At 37.1% G+C, this 20,126-nt stretch overlaps 1 protein-coding gene across 1 annotated transcript in view; it reads right to left on the bottom strand.

The window, feature by feature from the left end:
• OTUD7A (OTU deubiquitinase 7A) overlaps positions 1–20,126 on the bottom strand; it is a 57,824-nt gene that overhangs the window by 36,932 nt on the left and 766 nt on the right. Inside the window, exon 2 of the mRNA XM_035899519.1 lies at positions 18,728–18,882. Coding sequence (XP_035755412.1) covers positions 18,728–18,878 — 151 coding nt within the window. The 5' untranslated portion in view covers positions 18,879–18,882. The remainder of the gene's footprint in view (positions 1–18,727; positions 18,883–20,126) is intronic.

The raw sequence follows: 20,126 nt of genomic DNA, 5'->3' as shown, positions 1-20,126 counted from the left end.
CCAGCTTCCAGCTAGAAAGCTATCCATTAACCACTACCATCTTTTGCCCATCTAGTTGTCCACCCACCCAGACTGTAATATTCTAACTTGAATATAGCAATACTGTGGGAAATGGTGTCAAAAGCCTTCCTAACATTGAGATAAAAGGTATCCACAGCTCTCCTCTCATCCACATTTCATAATATAGGGCAATCAATGCCAGGACTTCTCTTGCTCTGATTCCAATCAAATGGCTCCAGAAACTGGCAATTTAAGATGAACACTAAAGCCCACATAATTTAACATAAAATAATGAGAGGCAGTAATAATTCACATCTGTACAGTTGTATTAATAAATAATAATTAGCAGCAATGACAGTAAGACATGACTGTTAGTGTTACAGTACAAAAGAGTGAGAAACTTTCTATCTTTCTATTCGCAGAGCAGCTGGAATGCAAATGCAAAATACTTTAGGTCCCTTTATCTTACACATCAGAGAGAACTTGCGCTCTCTGAGATTTTAAAAGTCTTTTAGAAAGCAGATAATATAGGACAGTGTTTCGTAACAAAACATGCAGCAAGAGGATTCAGTCAGCATGGTTCCGTGTCTGGGTGAGCTGCTCATGGAACCTGCCAACACAGAACCCTCTGAAAGGTTTGCATCCAAGCTCCCACTTAATCATACTGCTATGACCAGCGATAACAGAACACAGGCTAATAGCCAGAGATAAAGAAGTCTGGTTAGTACAGGTGGTGAAACAGTACTTGTCACTCTCAAAAAATAACGGTGAAAAAAATGTTGAGAATTTTGTATGTTATTTTCCAAACAATGCTGCTGAGTTAAAATACATTGATGTCCTAGCATTCTCCAAGTACTTGTTTTTAACTGGAAAATTAAAAATACTTAATAGCAAGACAAAAGACCCCACTAATTATATGAGACTCTCACAGCATTCCATGAACACTTTTTCTGGGAATTCAAAAGTAACCCGATTCTGACTAACACATGTTTTATTTCAGCAGAAGAGGTTGTCACTTTATATACTTTGAGAAGCTACATTACCTGGGTAGCAGTTATATTTAACTTATTTGCTTACACAAAGGAAAATAAGCTAAAAATAGTACAAAGCAGTTTTATACAGATAAAGAAAGTCTTTCACTGTTACAGTCATTTTTGTGAAGAACAAAAACCTAACAAGTAGGAAAAAAACAGCACAAACTGCTGCTACCTACAGTCTTGAGCTAAACTATCTCAGGTTTTGAAGTACTAAACAGAACTGTGAAAAGAGAATTAATATCACCAAGCAAGAATGTTATATACATCTTGAGTAGTCCATAATATAAACTACCACGTCAGTGACATAGAATCATTATATATGTTATGCTGTAATCTTGTATTAGAAAGACTACAGGACAAAATGTAATTTCAGTGAAAATTGTCAGAGATCCCAGAGCAAGCACTTGAATTATTGCCAGTGCTTTTTTTTTTTTTTTTTTTTCTTCTTCTAAAAATCCCACATAGATTCAATGGCTATAAGCCAGTCAGGGCTCTGCTCTAACTATATATATCATCTGAATCAAGTCACTCAACCTAAACATCAAAGATTCATGCATGTGTTCCCAAGACTGATGTGATCACCTGTCAACGTTTGGAGTAGGGATTGCTTTTCTTTGGTCCTGTTTTTAGAAGGAACAGTATGTTAAAAAAGTCTTCTTCTCAACAGTGAGGGCAATAAAGTAAAACTTCTTTTAAAAAGTGAAGGTGACAATAAATATAATTCTAGGAAACATACGTTTAAACAAAACCGTATTATCCGAGTGTTGGCAATGCTACAAGTCCAGCATTACATGACTCCCAGCAGCAACCTGGGTTTACTCAGTACAGATCCTTGAGTAATAGACCGGTATTAATGGAACACAGACAGCATTTCTCTGATGTCAGGGCATTTCTTACAGATCACCTGATCAAGATATTTTTGTGTTCAAGTTCTGAAATCTAACAGAAATCACTTTGCATGTGCTGTAAGTGACTGCGGTGTGACGGGGCTTTGATGTATGCAACAGGAAAGCAGAACATCAGTAGACTAATAGAAATCCCGCTGCCCTTAGTTTTAGGCCAAATACAATCATCTTATATAAAAACTCTATCATAAAAATTACAGTCAGCCTCCAGAAACTAGGCCGAGAGTGTGTTGCATTTAAAACTAAATTGTATAGCGACTCTTGAGTTACACTCCATGGTACAATGTAGCAACTGAACTTATAATACAGCCTTGAAACTATACATAAAATAAAATTTCTGTATCTAAATGTATCTTACATAGAAATATTCTATTTGCAAATCTCTCCATCTCCCTGGAGTATTCCCCATCTCCTGAACAAAAGTGCCAATGAGCACCAAAGCCTGAAGTTAATTCAGAGAACTAACATAGGAAATGATTACGGGACTCACCTTCCCCAAATTTTCTGGAGCCTACAAGCATCAGAATGAAAGAAAAATCCTCAACCAAATTAGAGAACATAGCAAGCACCTTCCCATCTCCCATCTCAAGTATTGTTTTTTAATATTAGCCACCCTAAATGACTAGCATAACTGTTTTCAGCTATTCTCTGTACTGGAAACATGTACGCTTGCCCCCTTTGCCAAGGCTTCCTCTCATTTTGCTTTATATTTTCACAAGTAAATACAAATGACAGATCTTCTGTTTTTTCCCATTGCCCATAAAAAAAAAAAAAAAAAAAAAAAAAAAAAAAAAGGCAAATTCATCAGTTTGGGACAACTAAAGAAGAAAATCCGTAAGTCAAAGTAGAGCAAACTGGAGGCAGCAAAGTGAATCAGGGGAAAGGAAGAGAGGAAAAAACAAGAGGCATTTATAAAAAACAATGTGTGAAGAAATACAAATAAGTACCAAAATTTAATGCAGCATAAAATTTAAAAAAAAAACCAAACCCAAAACAAAAAAAACCAGCCTGCAGAAGCAATGGACAAGCTGGGAACAAATCAGAAAGGTTATTAAATTCAGAGATGCTCAGAGCAGATGATCTGAGCAAGGATTTCTAGCAATGTGACTTGGCAGGTGAGAAAGTTTCAGCTGGAAGTTACAGAATAAACTAGTGGGGCTTATGACTGTGGAGATGAATAGAATTAATTCTGCCTAGCTCTCCTCCTTTAAACTTTGCACACCAAAAGCTTTTGAATTTCTAAAGCTGTATCTTATTACATTCCAAACTAAGTTTTGAAAGAAGAAAAAAGCCTGAGGTATGCTGGGTTAGAAACAACAAAAATAAATTCATATAACATTGAAATCAAACATATGCCCCCCAGTCCCTCACGGGGTAGGTCCCTCCTTACAGTCTTGCTACTTGTCCAACAAGTTTCAGCAGCCTTTTGGTTTGAAGCAGACTGCATACAGTCCCCCTGGGTCCCTAGGAGAAGACTTACTCTTTCTATTACCTAAGTTCGGTTCGTATATCTGTTCCCTGTTCTTCTCTGAAATCTCCTAGACCCTGCTCCTCATACAAGTCTCTGTCACACCTTTTTTTATTTTCTTTAATCATCATCTCCTCCACAGGCCCTCAACAGAAAGGAACAATCTTTCCTATCCTACAGAGGTTACACCTGACATGGGAACTGACATGCCCTCCACCACAAGGCTGAAGGAGAAGCAACAGGTAATTAATCTATTTTGCATAGTTTCATCAACTAAATTAAGTCAAGCAAGACTTTTTGTTGCAACCTGAAGGACAAAAACACCGCAAGACTATTTTTTCAGATTGTCTGCAATTTTTTTTTTCATTGTTACTTATCTGATGCACCCTACTGTTCAGTGACTGGTAACTTCTTTGTTTATATGACATATTATTGTATTTAAACAGGTATTTCACAGGCATAACAACACTGTTTCAGTACACACAATCACATCAGATGACAAGTCACTGGTAGCACTGTATCAGTTAGTAGAAACTGAATTGCTCCAAAGCAGCACTGATTGCAGTGGGTTTATCTGAAAGGCTTTGAGTTTATAATGGTCAGCGAACATCAGTCAGCAAAAACCTGGAGCAGCACAGAGCTGGTTAGAAAACACAGGTAGTGAATCATGATCAGGGCTGGAATCAAATTAATTCACTAACTCAACAGAAAGAGTACTCTTACTGAACAATTGTTTCCAGAACAGCTGCATGTGCTATGTGAGTCAGCAGGTGTAAAATTTAACAGGACTGAAAGGTCTCTGCTTTAAAACCAAGTGTTTCTAGTGCGGAGGGAAAACCAGCAAAACTAAAGTGCAGCTGAGTAAGGAATGGAAGATGCACTCAGACTGAGGGCTGGTACTGACATTTTAGTGTCAGAGACAGCAGGCATCCACATGAAAGGGAAATTCAAGAATAAACTCAGTTACACTGAGTTTCTGTCCTAAATAATAGTTGCTTGAATAACAACAGGAGGCATTGTCAGCCTGAAGAAAAAACAAAGACTTTGACAAAACAATATATAATTTAAGAAGCCACTTACCCATTTTTGCCTTACCACCTCAAACTGGATTACTAAATGGTTAAAAAAAAGATGCTAAAGAACAGGAAGAGTAGGACTCACCTCAGAAGCATTCCAGATGATTCAGTTTTTCCTCATCAAAGAGGACTGCTTTCCCCCACCCCCACCTCCTCTGCCCTATTTAGACAACTTGAAAAGTCCAAGAAGTGTTCAGAAGTGGGCTTCCCAGTGACCTGAGGCTCTGAGACCAAGCTAAGACATATGAAATTTTCCCAAGCCTTGGATCCAAAAAGCCTAGCTTTCCCCTTAGGGCGTCTCAACCAGGAATGACATAAAAGTGCCAACATTAGAAGAAAGGGGCAGGGGATGAGGGCCGAGTGCCCAGTGCCAGGGCTTTCAGTGGTAGGTTCACTGGACTCCAAATCCTAGGCTAGAAAGAAGTTGACAAGGAAGCAGCGATCAAGAACATTCTCTATTGAAGACTACCTCTGCAGGATCCACACAGAGTGCATTCTCACCTTGGTACACTGTTCTTCAGGCATCACATCTTTAGCGAACGCTGGGGAAAGTGGTTTGCTCTTAAATCCAGCTGTTCAGGGAGGGAAAGGTTGAGGTGACCTTATTAAGACACTATCTGCTCCTTAGAAAATATTTGATAAAAAGAAACCAAAGACCAAGACCTAAAGTTTTATATTTAGCCTTGACTACTACTGTTTTCCTCTTACGGCATGTTAGCAAGAAAACCAGCCTAGGGACAAGACTGGGAATTAGATGGACAAACTATTGAGCCAATAGGTTAGTCAGAAATTTAGAATAAACACGGTGATATTCCTCAGACTCTGCAGCAAGGAAATTGGGTGTATGCCAACTAAGAGGTCAAACCAAACCAGAGAAAACTTCACAGGCCAAGAAATATTCCTGTAGTTGTTTTTTTGCATACCTGGTTTTGCCCCAAGCTGCATGTAGGCTGCATCATCCACTACATTGGATCCATGTGCTACGTATGTACACATGGTATAGCACTATAATAAATTTACATAATTACTTTTTCCTGAGTGAAATCAGAAATGTTGTACTATCAGACAGCCAAGGGTTTGTTTGCCCAGGTATTATTTTAAAATATCACCACTTTGTTGAGTTTTAAATAAAATAGTATATTGTCCAGTTTAAAAACCAAAAACCATACAACTATGTAGTGCTCTGTATTGGATGCTCTCTTGGAAAAGTTTCAGAGTGACCTCCTGACAAAGTCCTGATTTCTTTCTTTTAATAGATACATTTCCAACTCACTCCACATTTTAATAAGCTCATCAGTTTGAAAGCTGAAATCTGAAAGCAGAAGAGCACTAGAAACTTTGGACTTTTGCTTTAAACCGTTTGCTTCAAGACTATCACATATTGTAATTTTTTAGATGAGAAATACACTCTGCCTTCATAAAGGCAGTATGGTGAGCACCACTCAGGTTTTACAATAGTTTTCACAGTGCTAGACAGCTGAATTCACCTTTGTTTTTCTGGAGAATAAGGGTCCAACTCTTTTCTTAACCTAGTCTTTCTCTAGTCAGGTCTTCAACTCAATTGTGCTGCGAGGAGAAAGTGACTTCTTAATGCTCTGTAGCATGTGAGTAATCCTTGCTTGCTCAATGTTAAGTACATACTTTGCCAGATCGTACAACTCATACTCTCCAATAACAAAAATCAGGCACGCATTAAGCAGCATACACTAGTTGTACCGATACTAGATTTTATGTTTTTCAGGCAGACAATATTCAGTCAGGCGGCAAGACCTGTGTGACACACTATTATTTAGTCTTTGGGATTTTTGCTTTTTATTGTTTTGGCTAAAAGAGCATAGCTTAGTGGGGTTGTAACAGTTAATAAATCCATTGTCTTTCACTTCTTAAAACAGATGTAATAAAACTAGAGGACAGTTATCATTAATTACTAGGAATAGCAAGCATGCAACTATAAAGCACTCCCCCCACCAGGCTTTCAAATATCCACCTACTCCAATATGTTCAAAAGAACATTTGAAAGGTCACCAGCAATTCTTAATTTAATGATAAACAAAATGCTAGAAGGGATGCAATTTGAGATGGGGAACCAGGAATGATCTAAATAGTAAGGACCACAACAAAGAGTGACTTGTACAACAACATATATACAGGGCTTCAGCAAAGGAAATTTTTAAAGGGGCAGAAAATGCTGCCTAAAGCTAAACAGGACCAAGAACATATCAGAAAAAGGATGTAGATGGGAAGGTTAGACAGAATTAAACAAACTATAATACAACCTGTGTTTACAGTTCATGAACTGCTGGTACATATATCTAAGAACCAACAGCAATAAAAATATCCAGTAAGAACTAATGTGAAACTTTCACAAAGCAATAAAGGAAAAAAAGAAGCCAAAATGCTACACAGCTCACAGAGAAAGCAACTTGGACAAGATTACAGAATGTCGTATTTCAGAAAATAAAAATGAGGTCTATGGAAGCACAGAAAGATGACAAAACTGAACAAGAAACTAAGCTGAAAGGAAGAGTGTGTCATTTTTCAATGTGACAAATACAAGAAAGTAAAAAAAAGGTATTTTGGTGAGATAGCAGTAAAACTAAAGCAGACACACCTTTTGGAATCTTTAACCATTCTAATCAGGTACAATATCAGCCCATCTACTTCACATTTAATGCCATTTTTGTTGTTAATGAAACTCTCACTTGAATACAATATCATTTAGAAAACATTTAAAAAAAAACACAAAAAAAAAGAAAAAGAGGGAAGGACTACTAAAGAACTAGGACCAGCAATGTAACTTCCAAGGTTTTTGCAACCATTTCTTAAGTATTTTACTATCATTGTCTGTATTTTTCACTAGTGAATTGCAAAAAACTTACAATCCCAGTATTATTAAAGCTAATAAAAAGCATCCACAGGAAAAAAAAAAACCCTCCCTATAAAAAAAAAATATAAACTAAAAATTCAACAAAGCTTCCCTGCCCACAGAACAGGAAAATTCTTGCCAGCAGACAAAACTTTTGTTTTCAGTACGATCCCAACCATTATAACTCCTTCAAATCTACCGCAGAGAGCATGCCTCTGTGACTCAAACACTCCATGCCAGTATATGGAAAGGTGTTCTCGGCATAGCGTCTGCCCCACAAATGCAAAGCATCAGCTGTTAGGTGCAAGGCTTATCATCTCCCCTTTTAGGCCACTTAACGGAACCAGCATTTTACATAAGACTGTACTGTGGATCAGTAACAAATCAATTAAACAGGCACAGGAACTGTCAGCAGAAATGCTCAATGCTCAATTCATGTGGTCCTTCCCCTTATGAGGGCAAAAACAACCTGTAAGGATTTACAATCTGAGATATTTACAAATGACCAGACACAAATCCAGTATTTGACAGGCTGTATAACATATTTCTAAAAACAAAATCCAGGGCCTTATTCCATCTACGTTCTTCTGTGTCATCTTTCAGCTTAGATTTTGAGCAGTTATGCATGTTAAAAAGTAAACCAATATGAATCCCTACATCATGATGTCTTCCTTCCAAGAACACAAGAAAGAGTTCTTACCTGACAGTGTTGGCTGCAATGCTGAGCGAAACGAGAAACACTCAGTGTTTTACAGTTAGGTCTGAACAAGACAGGTCCTCACAATGTTTCATAACATAAATCTAATACAAGTGTTATCATCTTGACTCACATGTCATCAGTTTGACCAAATGGAATACAGCCATTATGGGACAATGTAAACAGAGAGGGCAATAAGCTCATTTTCAGAGAGAGAAGAAGAACCAACCTGAGGAAGGCACTGAACATCAAGACACAATCCATGAAATGGACCTGTAAGTTCAATGTGAAGCCAACACAGAAAGTAATACTCCAGGGTAATGCATTTATGATGACCTCTTGCTAATCTACTCGGATTCACGCTTCTGTGTAGTTTTACAGTTAGGTGAAATTATTTGAAATGAACAGGTCCCCAAGAATTCTACATTAAGGGCTCCATGTGAACAAGGATGTGCTTAAGATAGACCAACTTATGGCCAACTGCAGCAAAAGAACAATTTTTGTTCCTGGGGTTGCATGGGTATTCAATTGTACAGGAGAATTGAAAAAGGCCTGAAGGTTGTGAACTGATTTAGCTCTCCCAAAACAGGAAAGCCACTGAAATTCTTCCTTTTCCTATCAACCATTAACTCCATCCTGCCTAGGTGTAAAGTTAATTTCTGTGCTCCTGATACCCTGCATATTCGGGAAATGGAAATGTTCACATTTGCCACAACAGCAATTAAAAGCTGAGTATAGCTAATCTATTTTGTACTTGTGTATCTGGGAGGATGATGTTTTGTGAGATGCTGTTGGTTCAGAGGATTCGTAATTGCCAATAATTATATGATATCTTGAATTTTACTTAGGGTCAGAAGGGAATATTATTGCCTTTATACTACTAGGGACATTGTTCAATCATTCTAATACCCAAATCAAAGCAGGAGCCTTTATTTAAATGTCTCAGCTGAACCTGACTAACATCTATACTTCAATCTTTTTAATGCAGCATACTTTTATAGTTGTGTGTGCTGGTGAAGTTACAATTAACTGTTCTGAACTAGAAGAGTTCTGACGTTTTACCCTCACAATTTCATAGGACCTCTTTTTTCCATAGGAGTCTCTCCAAATATTTAAAATTGTGATTACAGGCACGAGGCAGAGTTATCAGTTAAGTAGCTAACTAGTAATTCCAGCTTCAACTGCAAAAGTTCTTTTACTTCTTCAGTTATTGCTAGCATTGATAATTCTAGATCTGTTACTGGATACAAGCTATTTATTAAACCTAGGAACTTTAGGTAACTATGCTAGAAAGGCATTTGGAGTAATGATAAGCATCTTTATCTTTCAAGATTATTGATTGATTGTTAATTTTCACCAACATAAAATGATCCTCATTTTGTACCACCAGGTCAGTGCACAATGATTCATTTTTTTATATCTATAAATATATACATAAAAATTTAAATCCCCCAGACTTGACAATCTGTTAAGATTCAAAGCCTACCATCAGCTTCTTTCCCATGTAAGGAAGTCTGTTCTTATAAACCAACTGCTAATAAAGCAATCCACAAGTTCAGGTTAAATGCAGTCACTTCTTTCTATTTGGCATGAAGTAGATTAACAAATATTAACAGGTATAAGATAAGAAGAGGAACTCAAGACCAACATTATTCCTTCTGAAAAACTTATATACAAAACTAGGATAAAATTAGACCATAGATTTTAAAACAGGATTTAATTTTGGTCCATGTTGTAAAAGGAAAATAATGTAGCAAGGGCATTCTGTTAACATTTGCCTCATTTTCTGCTAGAATGCAAAGTCATTCAAAGCTGAACAGACAGCTGGAAATGACAATTTTGATCTCTGTGTAACGAGACATCAGTAGCAGCTCAGTTGCCTCTTCCCTTTGCCAAGCCTTCCACAAGAGAACTAAAAAAGGAACTGTCTGAGGGAGAGGAGAATAAGAGGCTATTTTTGGGGAGTTAGCTTTGCACACTCAATCACATGACGGTACTGTAAATTTCTCTCTCCCTCTCCATTAATTACATGCTTTTCTTCAAATTCCATTTACATACACTATTCTCTGAGGAGACGCCCATCTACTGCATCTCTGTCATTCTCTGTGGGGCCAGCCTCCTTTACCGCATACGTGTCATGACTGGAAAGCCCATCTCCTGATTTCTGAATTAATGGTGAACTAGTATACCCTCATCAAGCATTATATAAAGCTGGAAACAGACAGCAATTACTTTTATATAATGGTGAAATACTACATCATTTATATAAACAAATGCAACCATTTATCCAAGTAAAAGGGCAGGTTTTCAGTTAAATATATGATTTTTTTATACTTTTTGCATTATTTTTTATTATTTTTATTGTTAATTTTAATTATTTTATTATATTATTATTACTGCCAGTGAATTTCACAAATCCTCCATTTCCTGATGGCTGTCTATACTGTTGGCATTTTAGAATATTTCATCCTATGCCTTCCCCCTATATTCAAGTGGTCATTGCCTGCACACCTGCTGCTTCCTGAAAACTAAGCTGCTTTCTAACTGATTTATTAGTAATCTCCAAGTTCATCCACCTGTACAGCCCTGGCACTATAAACCAAATACAGGATAATTTGTTTTATTTTCTTTAATGGTTTTCTTTCTGCCTTAGGCCACATTTTAAGTAGGTTATACTTACCAACTGACGCATTACTGCTATTCTATGCATGGGAGATTCAAGGTGCCAGCTTAGACTATCCAGAAGAAAAAGGGACATGCCCTCTTCATTCCTGGATATTGGAGAAGTTGAAAAGAAGTCAGTTCTCTACCATGCAGACCTGTCTGTTCATGCGTAAGAATTTTCCCAAAGCTTAGTGAGGCAAAGAAGTCTTTCCACTGACTTCAAGGTGCCTTTGGGTCTGGCTGCTATTAACAAGCATGCATATACAAAGATGACATCTGGAGAGTCTTGCAGCTGATTTCATGTTTTCCTGTGCCACTAATCTAATACATATCCTGATTTAATCCTGCACAAAGCAGCGATACACATGCCTACCAGCATGGGCTGCTTTTCAAACTATTTTGCTGAGAGTGTTGTTTCTTTCACCTGGGTCACATTAAGTGTCAAATTTCTCTGTCAATATTAACTACTTGAGCATGGGCTTTTATTTTAGCTTGGTTTTAAGTAAAATTAGAATGTTTCGTGTGCTTGTTTTTTCCCCTGTTATCCTCAAAATTAAGTGAGGGCTGAAATCCAAATCTCTGGGTAATTAGTGGAAATCTTGTAGCATCTAGATGGCTCTAACTTAGCACATTTTCATTCTATCAAACTAAAAGGAAGGCAAAAAGCAATTACTACACCTTCCATTCAGCTCTCCCCACCTTCTGCTATGTTCACCTACTTCTCGTGCCTGAAACATCCCCAGTTTTTCTATTACAGGTGGGGGAAGGGAGGCTGGGGTTTGGTATATCACTTTGGACGATAATACTCATGTTAGACTTCTCTCAGTTCTTTTGCACAGCAATTGATTGATTAGTTTTAAAGTGAAAAATTAAATTATCTAAAAAAGTTTGGAAATGGGCTCATTTTTGACTCATTGCCTTTCAACGCTTTAAATTTGGAAATTTATGATCTATCCCCCTTTTTGAAAATTGAGGCACTGACAACAGCAAATAAGAGAATAAGGACAAATGCTTTCTAGAACAATCTCAGGAAAAGCATTTACTGAATGCACAGCACAAAATTGAAGTTACAAAAACATATAAGTGGCATATGCAGCACTCAAGAGGTCAGGTCACAAACTGCAAATGAAGTAACAGTTTCAGGTTCTCCAACAGAATTGTAGAGATTCGTGCTGCCTTTATTTCCAGAAGGGGACTGATAAACAACTGTCCCAGACAGTGATTTCTCAAGAATTTGCAATCATGGCCAAAACAATAAATACCTACCTCTGCACTTGACTATGTGGATGCAATTCATTTGTGGAATGAAAAACTACTGAGGTTTTTTTGAGCTTCTTTTGATGTTTGGTGATTTATAATACACCAATTCAAAGAAATTGGAACTGATTTAATTTAAAGAAAAACAGTAGTAAAGACCAGCTAAGGTTGAGAGATAAGGATGCTAACTTTTTCAGTAAAGGAGCAGTTTTAAAAATATATGAAATAGCACCTTCCTCCATAATCAGCTTATTGGCAAAAGTAAGTAAACTTGAAAGAACATGTATTAGCGAACAGGAAAATATCAACGAGGAATCTGAAAATTTGTTTAGCAAACATGCCAAACAAAAATAATTTTAAAATGGAGACCCCATGAAATTTCACAAAATATGTCACATACTCTGACATATACCAGATAGCCATGAAAATGTTTTAAGTTGCTTTTGTTTTCATAAATATAACAGCACAAGGCAAGAGAATGCTCTTGGCCTTTATTGGAAGTAAAAAGATTTCAGATTTTTTCAGATTTCTTTTTAACTGGAATCAAGGGGGGAAATTGAAAGTATTATACACTTTTTCACATACTTTTATTCTTACTTTTTTTTTTAATCCATTCATATATCCACATTAAATCGCCCCATAAATTATTCCTCTGCTGCACTAGACAAATGAAGATAAAATGTTGGCTATTAAAATCAATATTGAACACAATTATTTTCAAAGAATGCAACTACTAGCACTTAAGCAGAATTATTTTCACTGATATACATCAGTGTATGAGGAACATACCTATGAAGGAGATTAAAGCCTGAGTATATATTCTCAGCAATCAAGAGCTAAACAATTAATCACTAAAAAACAAAATGGAGGGAAAAGAAAATGAGTATCAAAAGCAGAAAGACCTGATGGTGGTATTGGTGACCTGTACAGTCAAAGAGCATCAGAAGCGCAGATCTCCCAGGTAGTGAAGATTGAGTAGAACAGACAACCTCATTCTGATGTGGAGTTTTGCTACAACCTTGAACCTACAAGTGGACTAATAAAGTATTTTGCTTTTCTGGAGTTCCTATTTTCAAAAATGAGGCTAGTCTAATGAAAACACAGAATGCTTCCATTTAATGGAAAACCTCTTTTACAATAATATGGAATGAACTGTGTCCTTCCACGCTCCAAACTGTGCCCTTTTTTTAAAGTATCTGTCTTTCAGCCATCTAGTTTCCTACGTCCAGTAAGTTCATCATGAAAGACAGGATAATAATACCAACAACCATAAGTTTAAAAATAGGGGGTAATATATTTTGGAAGAATATATAAAAGAGAAAGAAAAGAAAATATATAAAAGAGAAAAGAATTGGTAATAATCTTGTCCTGGTGCACAAGATTCAATGTGAGATTTGAATGCAATTTTAAAAAGTGTTTTTAAACTCAGGAAAAGATATAGAGGCTCACACTGTGCTCTTGGATACTGCCAGTTCAGAATGAAGCCTTTGTCTCAAGGAATTATGTGAAAGGTTGTTACACTAAGATTTACAGTGATGGGAATGCTCTTGTTTTCAGGCAGGTTTATTGAATAAATCTGTTGTGGTTTTTTTTTTGGAAGAGAGAAACTTCTACAGTCTTCCCTCCTCCTGAATGAAAGTGCACAGAGACAAGTTCTCAGGTCTGCAGCAGATGTTTTTGGTACAAAGCGATCTGCTTCAAACATATCTGATTCCTGAACCATTGCGCTGTGTAATGTCAGATCCAGCTTCCGTGTCCCCCAAGTCAAATGCTACTCAGAGAGCCAAGCAACTGTCACAGTCACTCTCTCCACTCTATAATTTGCTGGCATATGTGGTGGTCATATATTCTCCCCAACCTGTGATTTTATTTATTATCTGGTACAGTCAGCAAATAGCTTTTGGTGTCCTGTCATTTGCATAGGGACATACTCATCATTCTTTAGTTCACTTGTAATTATTAACATAAAAACATCAGGATTCGTGATGTCTTGGAGACGCCATGAATTTGAGGACGTCTCTGCAAGATTAGAGATGAAGGTGTAAACAGCGATCAACCAAGTGTTCTCCCTGGAGTCCTAAACAACAAGGATGAACATTGCAAAGTCTCGTAATCATAACCAAGCTGAACAAACTGTGCTTCCCATTTTAATAATTCAGCCGTAATAGTAGCTAAAAATTTTGGCAGGGCTGGTAGAAAGCTATTCTTTCAACTGAAAGGAATGATGGAAGTAGTCTGGGTGGTCCAGGACAGCATTCAGACAGAGAAAGCAAGGAGGGCTGAGTAGAGGAGGAAAAAGCCCTTCAGTATAAAAAGTACAGAAAGGTACCAAGAACAAGCAAACAAAACCAAGCATGAAGTGTTCTGTGCAAAAGACACTGCCAGCAACTAACAGAGCAGACAAAGAGTACTGCAGCTTCTGATGGAAGATAGATTCTGATGTGGAGACAGTTCATCTGGAGAATTCAGTCCAGAAATAGCTCGCTCAGCTATTGCTCAGGCATGCAGGCACACTGTGAGCACAAGACAAAAATTATACTAGTACAGAGAAGGGTAGATGAGAGCCTCCTGAATTGAGAGATAAGATGCTGTTTGGGGTAGCTGTACATAATCCTCACGAAAGGATTTTTCTCATGATCTCAGCTACCTTGGGTTCTCATCCTAGAAGTGGGCATACAGTTATTGGGATGTTCAAAAGCAAGGGGAAAAAAAAAAGCTGGAGGCACAAAGGGGAGAGAACAGTATTCACACTTTAAAGCTATAAAGTCATCCTAAGCTCTCATTCAACTGAGTTACTAAGCATCCATAGCACATCAGAGTGTGGAAAAAACTTTGATTACTCAGATGATTGTATAACTTTAATAGATGCATATGAGTAATGAGGTAAACTATTTTGTGCTATCAAAACTTCTGCTTGAAAAGAATGCATAATCTGTCCTTTACAATATGCCAGTTATACAACTCTACATGACTATAAATCTAACATTCTTTGCTACGCTTAATTATTATTTAATACAAATAGTGTACATTTACAAAATACATCCGGTCATAAATATCGCCACTGTTATATTGAACAGTTGGGAAAAGGCCTTAGTTTTGAAATATTTATATACAGTTTAATGAAAAACATCACTGAGTCAATCATAACACATAGTTCTATGACATGTGAGATTGTAATCTCAAGTTTCAGAAGTTTTCTTTAACAGCAGAAATGAGCTTTTTATAAATCTAACAAATTATCAGAATAAACTGTAATGGAAGGAAGGTTCTTTACAATACTCAAGATAACTCAAACAGTAAGACTGATGACTTACTGAAGTGTAGGTCTATGTGCTGTTAAGTGCTAAGCCCCTTCTGCTTCCACATACTTTTCCTTGTACTTTCTCCAAGTCTGTACATACAAGTTCCCACAGCTGTATCACATAAATAGCAAGTAACCTACAACTGGCCTTTCAGACTTAATAGGTAGTATTTGAAAAGTAGGAATGAAACACAAATTGAGCATTGGACAAACACAAACTAAGCAATTTCTAATGCAATTTTATCCACCAATGAATGGCTGATTAGACAGATACAAGGCTTTTCTAAACATAGACATAGCAATATCATGAAAATAAATTTAAATTCTTAGGCAGAACTAAGAAAAACAAATCCATTTTTAATTTTGATGCAGCTTTAAAAGTCTGTGTTCACATTCATTTTCAGATGTGCATGACAAAGTTCTCATACCATTGAAATAATGCCTTTAAGATTTTAAGTCTGTGAAATCCGAACTCCTTAATGGTTAAGCAACTGCACAGAATTCTAGAATTGGTAACTGTGAAACGTCAAACTGAACATAGACTTGACCACAAGCTCCCTGCGCAATACTAAAGCCAAACTTGGCCAAAGATACAAACAGCAGCATAAACAACATAACTGCAAAAAGGCAATATTTGCACTAGAAAGATACATACCAAAATAGCCAGAACATTTCTGTATATGTTTTTTTTTTGAATAATAAAGAAAATACAGAGACAGAAAGTGAGACCTGAAGCTCAGCATGTTTAGCTTATGAAAATTACATAGAAAAGCAATTGGTTTATAGTATTATTTATTTTAGGATACTAATAACTGACAAAAAGAACCAGGCACAAATAAATAGAACTAATATATATGTGTGTGTGTGTGTGTGTATATATATATATTTTTTTTTTTTAGAACTCTTTAGATCTTCATTTCAAATGAAGAATGGACACTTTCTGGAAGATATGCATCAAGCACAACAAACAGAATGTTTTAGTGAGACAAGTAGCTGTGCTCAGTATAAAATTCAGCAGAAAAAAAACTGTAGGGATTTTACCAGAAGGACAGGCAGATTATATAAACGTCAACAGAGCCAATATTTAGGACAGCTTTTGGCATTTTGGAAAATCTATCTGCAATCCATATACAATGTATAGATTTTTTAGCTATTTGTACAATAATCAGTGTGTATTTAACTCATCCATTTCTTGCCGGGGAGAACACCACATATTGCGCACAATACTGTCCTGATGCATCCACAGAACAATCAAAGAAAAACAATTAATATATTAAAATAACTGGATAGGGAAGCAGAAACTGGTATCCTTGACTGCCTACAGGATAGTGAAATTGAGCAATTAACAAAGGAAGCAGCACTGGAAACAGCCCTGAAAAAGATGCGTACACTCCATAGAAGCATGATATAAACATTCCGTCTGAGCAAGTTATGAAAATAGAATCTGTGAGAAGAAAGAGAGAAGAGCTATGGGACCCTAGAAGAATTGACGAAAACTTGTGATTACATGGAAATGAGGGTCTATAAGAAGCAAGCTTTTTTTGGCTCAAAGTTCTCTATGACAGCCATTTTGGGGCTACAAACTACAACCAAATCCTGACATTTCCCAAAAATATTTGTGCACACCTGTTTTCAAATTTTGAATTGAAGATATTATAGACATCATTATTCCAAGACGAGGTGCAACACATTTGCTATAGTCTTGTGAACCGTAGTGAGAGAGGTTGCTCCTCTGAGTATTGTTTATCTTTAATAAAGTTACATCATGGGTTTTGGTGCTGCTCAAGGAGCCCAGAGCATCTACACAATGTGACAACTACAAAAGACAGTCATAATGGTGTAAGGGTGGCAAGTCCCTTCTGTGTCTTTTTTAAACGAATGAGAAACCACTGGATCAATTACTGTCCCCCGGCACAAGATACAGCCAGCGTTAGAAGCTGTTACACCAAATGCAGCCACAACTACACATGCTGAAATGTTCCTGTGAGCACATCTTGTCCAGAACTAGAAACAATCCCTTTTACTTTGATAAATTGCAGTGTAGGAGGAAATCATTTTGGCTAGATGCATATGTCAATTAGCCTGTTCAGAATAATTAAATTGCTTATTTCTTTGTTAATATGTATCGTGTGAATTTATTCATCTACAGAAATGAGAAGTACAACACAGAAAAATACTATCCTGTATTTATTTGGAAGCATTATCCTTTATAGCAAGGAAACAAGTAACACTTCTGAACCACCTCCAGTATATGTAGGAACACTTTTTCAAATTTTGTCAGTGCTCTATCAGCAGAATCACTGACAACCTGTCCTGATGTTGCTGAGAAAAACCTTCTCATATTCTTTTTCCAAAAGATCAACAGACCAAGACAGACTCTAGGCTAGAATGACAAGTTGATCAAATCAGTCAGACAAAACAGAGGTCTCTTAAATATAGCAAGCCAATAATGATATTCATAGCTAGGTATTCTAAGGTTTTATTATATGTAACAGAGATGATTTGGGAAATGCTGCAAAATTGTGTGCACCTCTCTGTTAATAATATATGATTCCTTATTACTGAAAAACCCAGAGTAGAAAAAGAACTTAGAGCAAAATTTAAAACTTTCAGCACACATAGGAAAAAGTGAAATTGCTCTTGCAAAAAGGAGATACATACCCTGATGTATACTTTTAAGACTGCTGTGACTGTTCAGTATTTACATTGATTTAACAAACAATTCCTTAAAGCATATTAAGACAAAAAAAAGCTTTCAGGGAAGAAGTCCAGTGTGCATGTATTAAGCCCACAGAACCATCTTGCAATTTACATAGACATTACCTACTCATTTGTAACTTCCCATCTTCACAATTGTTGTTAGCCCACATCAGAAGAAACGAACAAAACCAAGTATTACAAAATGCCATCAAATATCAAAGGTGTCTTTCTACTTTTAAGCTTATAAACTTAAAACAACTACAATAAAATAAATAAATACACAGTTATTTTTCTGATATGACTTCTTAGATGTTTTTCAACCTAGCTGTTTGACTCCTGTACCATGAAGTTCAGGTATGAATATTAATCACTGGGCCCCCAAAATACCTCTGGTTTCTTGATCACTTTACAGTCGGTTTCAGACTAAACTTAGCTGCTTTGCACAGTGAGATGAAACATTTACAACTACTTTCAGCAGCTGAAAATGATGAAATTCAGCTCAATCCCCCTCCCCTCTCTCCCTGGCACATATACTTTTAAGGCATGACTCTTAAAAACCTAAAATCCAGCAATCTAATGCTAAGAACTTTTTAAGGCTTTTCTCGAAAACACCTACCTTAGTATAATCTATAGTCAGCTTATTAGTCAAAATATTAAGAAACATCTGTTTCCTTAGACCCGAGTTCTCTTTTTATGACTGGTTCTTGCTTTAAGCAAGCAGTGAACACAGGAAATACTCGTGTCCTGAAAGCTTACCTTCCAGTAAGTCTCTTGCCAGACCTGGTTCTGCCCCTGTGGACCGAACAAAGTCTGACAGGACTGCATCCATATCAAGAGTCATGTGATCATTCAGAGATGCTGCCAGACATGCAGCAGCAGTAGGACTCACTGGTTGGCTAGAAGGCATCCATCTGCCAAGATGAAAAAGAAACAGGATTTGAGAATATACTCCAAAGTGATGCAAACCACATTTTTCCTCTCTTCCCCAAACAAGGCTATTAAAAATACCAAAACATTCAAGTTACAGCATATTAAAATAAATAGCATTTGTCATCCATTTCTGCCTTCGCCTAGAAGCTGTTGATCAGTCACACTGGGAGGTTTTCTCTTTCTTAACATTTCATATTTTTATTGATTTTTCTTAAGTGCAGCTTGTACATAACTCTGCAACTTGAAGACTCCAATCCAGCTAAACACAGGCAGTATTTATTCAAAGCACAATCATCATCTCGTTGTCACTGCTCATACACTGAAGTTTAACAAGTATTTAAATGTTTGGCTAGCATAGAGCTCTTTTGCCTTACTTATTAATACTAACATATACATAACAGAGCTAAGTATTTGTTCTTTTATTTGCCTTGTCACTACCACTTCTATAATTTATAGTTTCTCCACTGTACTGAGTCTGGCTGGCATGGAGTTAATTTTCTTCAATCATTTTCTAGAATTGTGGCTACACCTGCATTGATAACACATCAATATTTTAGTCATTGCTAAGCAGTGCTTACACAGCCTCAAGGCCTTCTCTGGTTCCCACTCTGCCCCCCCCAAGCAAGTAGGCTGGGGGTGGGCAAGAGGCTGGGAGGGAACACAGCCAGGAGAGCTGACCCCAGCCTATGGAAGGAATATTCCAGACCATCTAACATCTTGCTCAGCAGTAAAACTGGAGTAGAGTCTTTCCAAAGCAGCCACTGCTCAGAGCCTGGCTGGGTATCAGTCTGCTTGTGAGAGATGGTGAGTGACCGGTTTTGCATCAGTTGCTTTTTTCCCCTCTCTTTCCTTCACTTTAATGAAACTGTCTTTGCCGTGATCCAGGAGGTTTTTTTCTTGCTTTTGCTGTTCCGATTCTCTCTCCCTTCTCACTGGGTGGTGAGGAGAGTGAGTGAGTAGCTGGTAGGTTCTTAGTTGCTGGCCAGGGTCAGCAAACTCCAGGGCTTTGTACATCAAACTCCAGGATTTGTTAATAGCCACTTCTAGCTTTTGCTGTTTGCTGTGTTGTTTCTCACTTCATTTTTCTTTGCCTGTGAGAGCTATGAGAAAAGCAGTAGCCTTGAGTCTAATCTGGTGTTTGGCCCATGTACTGCTGTCATCCCAATACTCTGGAAATCATCTCATGGAGTCAATTAACAATTACACCTTTCTTTTCTGCTCCTCC

Source organism: Egretta garzetta, unplaced genomic scaffold, assembly GCF_000687185.1.
Source record: "Egretta garzetta isolate BGI_Z169 unplaced genomic scaffold, ASM68718v1 scaffold287, whole genome shotgun sequence".
Taxonomy (NCBI): domain Eukaryota; kingdom Metazoa; phylum Chordata; class Aves; order Pelecaniformes; family Ardeidae; genus Egretta; species Egretta garzetta.
Note: the sequence above shows the minus strand (reverse complement) of the source record. Positions and strands in the feature narration are given on the sequence as shown.